Genomic DNA, 3618 nt, shown 5'->3' on the forward strand with positions numbered 1-3618 from the left:
TAGTGTCTGGCTATCACAGTGAAAAAAGCTGCAGTCTGCTAATGCCATGGGGTCTGCTTCTGGGCAGGAATTGCTCAGTGATATTATCAACCGTTGTAAAATGTCTTGGCCACAAAGTTAATCATTAACTCAGGTCCCCATCTCATAAAAACACCGTTATTGTAAGGGCACAACACGCTTAAAGCTGTCACTAATCAATCATGCATACAACAGGAATAAAACAACATATAAAAGGAACCAGAAACTCAGCAAATTCTTCAGCTAAGGAAAGACAAACTGCACTGAGGTTTATCTCCATGGAGAAATCCACTGAGAAGCTAAATGATGAAAACGGATCGACAGCTCCTGGCGTACCACAGGCTGAAGAGGACAGTCCTGTGCCCACTGCGGACGGTGCTGCAGAAATGAGTACAGCAGGACCCCTCACAGAAAACGCTGCAGACGTGAAGAGGCTGGAATCCACTGAAGAACAAATTAAAGAAATGGAGACACCTCCAGGACCAGAGCAAGACAGTCCTGATGCCTTTAAACCAGCGATTTTGGAAAGAGACTGTGCAAACTCAAAGCCTCCCGTTATGCTAACACACTCAAACTCTCCCAAAGTATGCACTTTTGAAATGAACCACCAGTGTTCAACTGCAACATCTGTTGATATGGACTGCCTAGTCTGCTTCAACAAGTACAACATCTACAGAGTACCAAAGCTCCTGGACTGCCAGCATGCCTTCTGTGCTGTCTGCCTCAAGCTCATCCTCAGGAAAGAAGAAAGTACCTGGATAATCACCTGTCCCCTGTGCAGGAAAGCCACTTCTGTGTCAGGAGGACTCATCCGCACACTTCAAAATAAAGAAGACATCATGGAGCACTTGGAAAACCCCGATTCAAATCCTGAGGTACACACCTCTGCCATAGGACTGGACAGCAATAGCTGGGCTCAGACCAGCCAAGACATTTTATACAGAGACGAAAACGTTCCAGCAGACAACAGACTGGCTATCCAGAGACTTGTGCTGCTCCTGCTGCTTGTGGTGATTCTCACTCTCCTCATCCTCCCGTTTACATACTCTGGGCTGATAAAATGGGTAATTTGTCTTATGCTTACTTTGGGGTTGGTCATGTCTATGGCGCTTTGCTGCACTCCTAAATTCTGCTGGAGGTGTAACAGGGACTCGCTCACCTCCTGCCACAAGGAGACCCACATTGCTGCTATTGCCTGAAACAATTAATGCGCCCTGCCTAGAGACAACGGACTGGTCCTGCCTGCAAAGCTGCACGTTAGGCGCGCTAGTCAGTTACTGGACTTTGAAAGCAATCATTCATGTAATAAATTCAACAGCTGGCTAAGCTGGCTCAATGACAATGCTCAGTGTTGTTAAATTTCATTACGGGAAACATAGCCAAATATTTATACATTGGTATTTATCAGATAAAAATTGTAGGTTTTCCACACCATTTTTATCCCAGACTAATAATTTTGTTGTCTTGCTGTTGCCATTTTGTTCTTGTTCGTGTCATCTCCTGATTAGCACTGCAGAACATTACCTGCAACATCTGACAGATGATGTCCTGTGCAAATCCCGTGGTTGTGTTTTTCCACTCTAACACACAGACACCTTTTCTCGTGACAATGTGGGGAAATAAGACTGCTACATCAGGGTCTGGGTGCGTAGCCTCAATGGAAGCCACTAGTTTTAACCCAGATTACCACTTTAATCCCTACCACTACCCAAATAGTTGTTGGCAGGGGTGGGAAAGGGACTGGGAAAAGGGGATGCCAGTTGATGTCATTTTAAGTTACACACAAAACTGGAGCGGAAGAGGAAAAATCAACACTCCTATCTTGAGTCTGTGGCTTGCAAAGGGCAAGGCTCTCAAAAGCTCATGACCCTCCAAATTCCCCATGTTATTTAGCAGACAAATAGTTCCTCTCACCTGAACTCCCTCATGTGGCTACCTGCACCACCTCTCTTCTTGCCCTCTTTATATAAAGTATGACATTGCCCTTGGAGATGCTCACAGAGATACACAAAAATCTGTCAATTGCTATGCCATACCACATATGATATTTTTATATGGAATGTGTCCACTGAAGTTTAATAATATTAATTGCTCATCAACTTCCGTGTTTCAATTCCTCACTAACAATTAATGTCAAAACATTCCACAGTTTCCTCATTCACAGGAACTACAGCTGAGAAAACATATTAGGGAGTTTGCACAACGGAGTTGGTGAGCAAAGTAAAATAGTAATATGCTGGTTTTTTCCTTTATTTTTAAAAAAAATACTTACTTGCTAAGAAAATACCCTATAACCCCACTAAAATTAAATTGGAAAAAAATTAGGAGATTGCTCTGGTTAAGTTACATTTTTAAGACTACATGGGTCTCAGTAGACCTTGGATTAGGCCTGTGGTAAATATTTGTGTTCGATAAGAATGGAAACTGATGTACTCTAGTTGCTCAGTATATAAATATACATAGTGTCTCACCAGCAGATAAAACAGATTAGACTAAGAGGGTAAGGAGCTGTTGTCCTCCTAGAGTCCTGGAAAAAACAGGTCTGTTTTCTGCCTAAGAACACGAACCTTCAAGAGAAATAAATGCTTTGCGTTTTCTCATATATTTGGAGTGGCTCATTGCAGAATACATATGTAGTAACATTTGCTAACAACCAACCAGAAAAAGGCTTTTCAACTGGGAAAAGGCAGGTAGTTTTAAATCCAAATACTATTTATTCCAAATACAAAGACTGGACCAGATACTCAGCTGTACTGAAAACAGCTTCAGAAACTCTCGGCAAGTCTTTCAGCTCATAGACAATTTTCTTGTTGAGTTCCCTTCACCAACACTACTGGGTGACTGGTTCTGTAAAGGTTTGTAACAAATGTATTAATATTGGCCTGAACATAGCATGCATGAATGTGTCAGAGTAAGGCAAAAAGGTTAAAGGAAAATCACGTGCAAATTGCTACAGAACACTGATCTCATTCAAACAACCAGATAGCAAGGAAGAAACAGACTGTCCTAAAGATAAGATGACAAAGATGAACTGGACTAGAGCCATAAAATAATCCCAATTAAAAAAAAAAAAAAAAAGATAAAACTTGGGAAGTTTTGCTGAGGAGGAGAGACCAAGCAAGATACCAAATAACACCAACTCCAGAAGGGTGTATAGATCACACCCAGTATCAGTTTGCCATCATCAATCAAGAAACATAATGAAGACTGGAGAGCCAGCATCCCTTGTCTTAATAATCAGCTGATTCAGAGCTCATGGATGTTGGTGGGAGTCATTAGGCCCTAGAACTCAATATCTTTATAACAACCGTTGAATCTCATCTGACAAGGTAACGCTCGATGATAACGTAAACCTCTGAAGCAGCAACTAAGTTTATGGAGAAAAGGCCAGCAGAATTTTATTCCTATTCCAAAACATAAAGGATTTCCTTGTACTCAGTTTTAATTCATGCCAGTCTTTGTTGCCAGTCTTGGCAAGAGTTTCAGCTCTGATTTACCTTGCCCTCCTTACCTTACCTAGCTGGCTCCCAGTTTTGCATAGCGGTTAGGTAACACACTGTAGCCTGAAAGAGAGATGTTCATAATGAGAAATGGATCCAG

General features: G+C 41.8%; 1 protein-coding gene across 1 annotated transcript; it reads left to right on the top strand.

The window, feature by feature from the left end:
• The first annotated feature begins 296 nt into the window (after positions 1-296).
• Positions 297-1217, top strand: RNF186 (ring finger protein 186). Its single transcript, XM_009698425.1, has one exon. It carries the CDS (start codon positions 297-299, stop codon positions 1215-1217), a length of 921 nt encoding a protein of 306 aa, XP_009696727.1.
• Positions 1218-3618: the final 2401 nt, after the last annotated feature.

This window comes from Cariama cristata, unplaced genomic scaffold (genome assembly GCF_000690535.1).
Source record: "Cariama cristata isolate BGI_N322 unplaced genomic scaffold, ASM69053v1 scaffold40394, whole genome shotgun sequence".
Taxonomy (NCBI): domain Eukaryota; kingdom Metazoa; phylum Chordata; class Aves; order Cariamiformes; family Cariamidae; genus Cariama; species Cariama cristata.

Excerpts from the sequence above, each read along its gene's own strand:
- RNF186 (XM_009698425.1), top strand. The coding sequence starts at position 297 with ATGGAGAAATCCACTGAGAAGCTAAATGATGAAAACGGATCGACAGCT.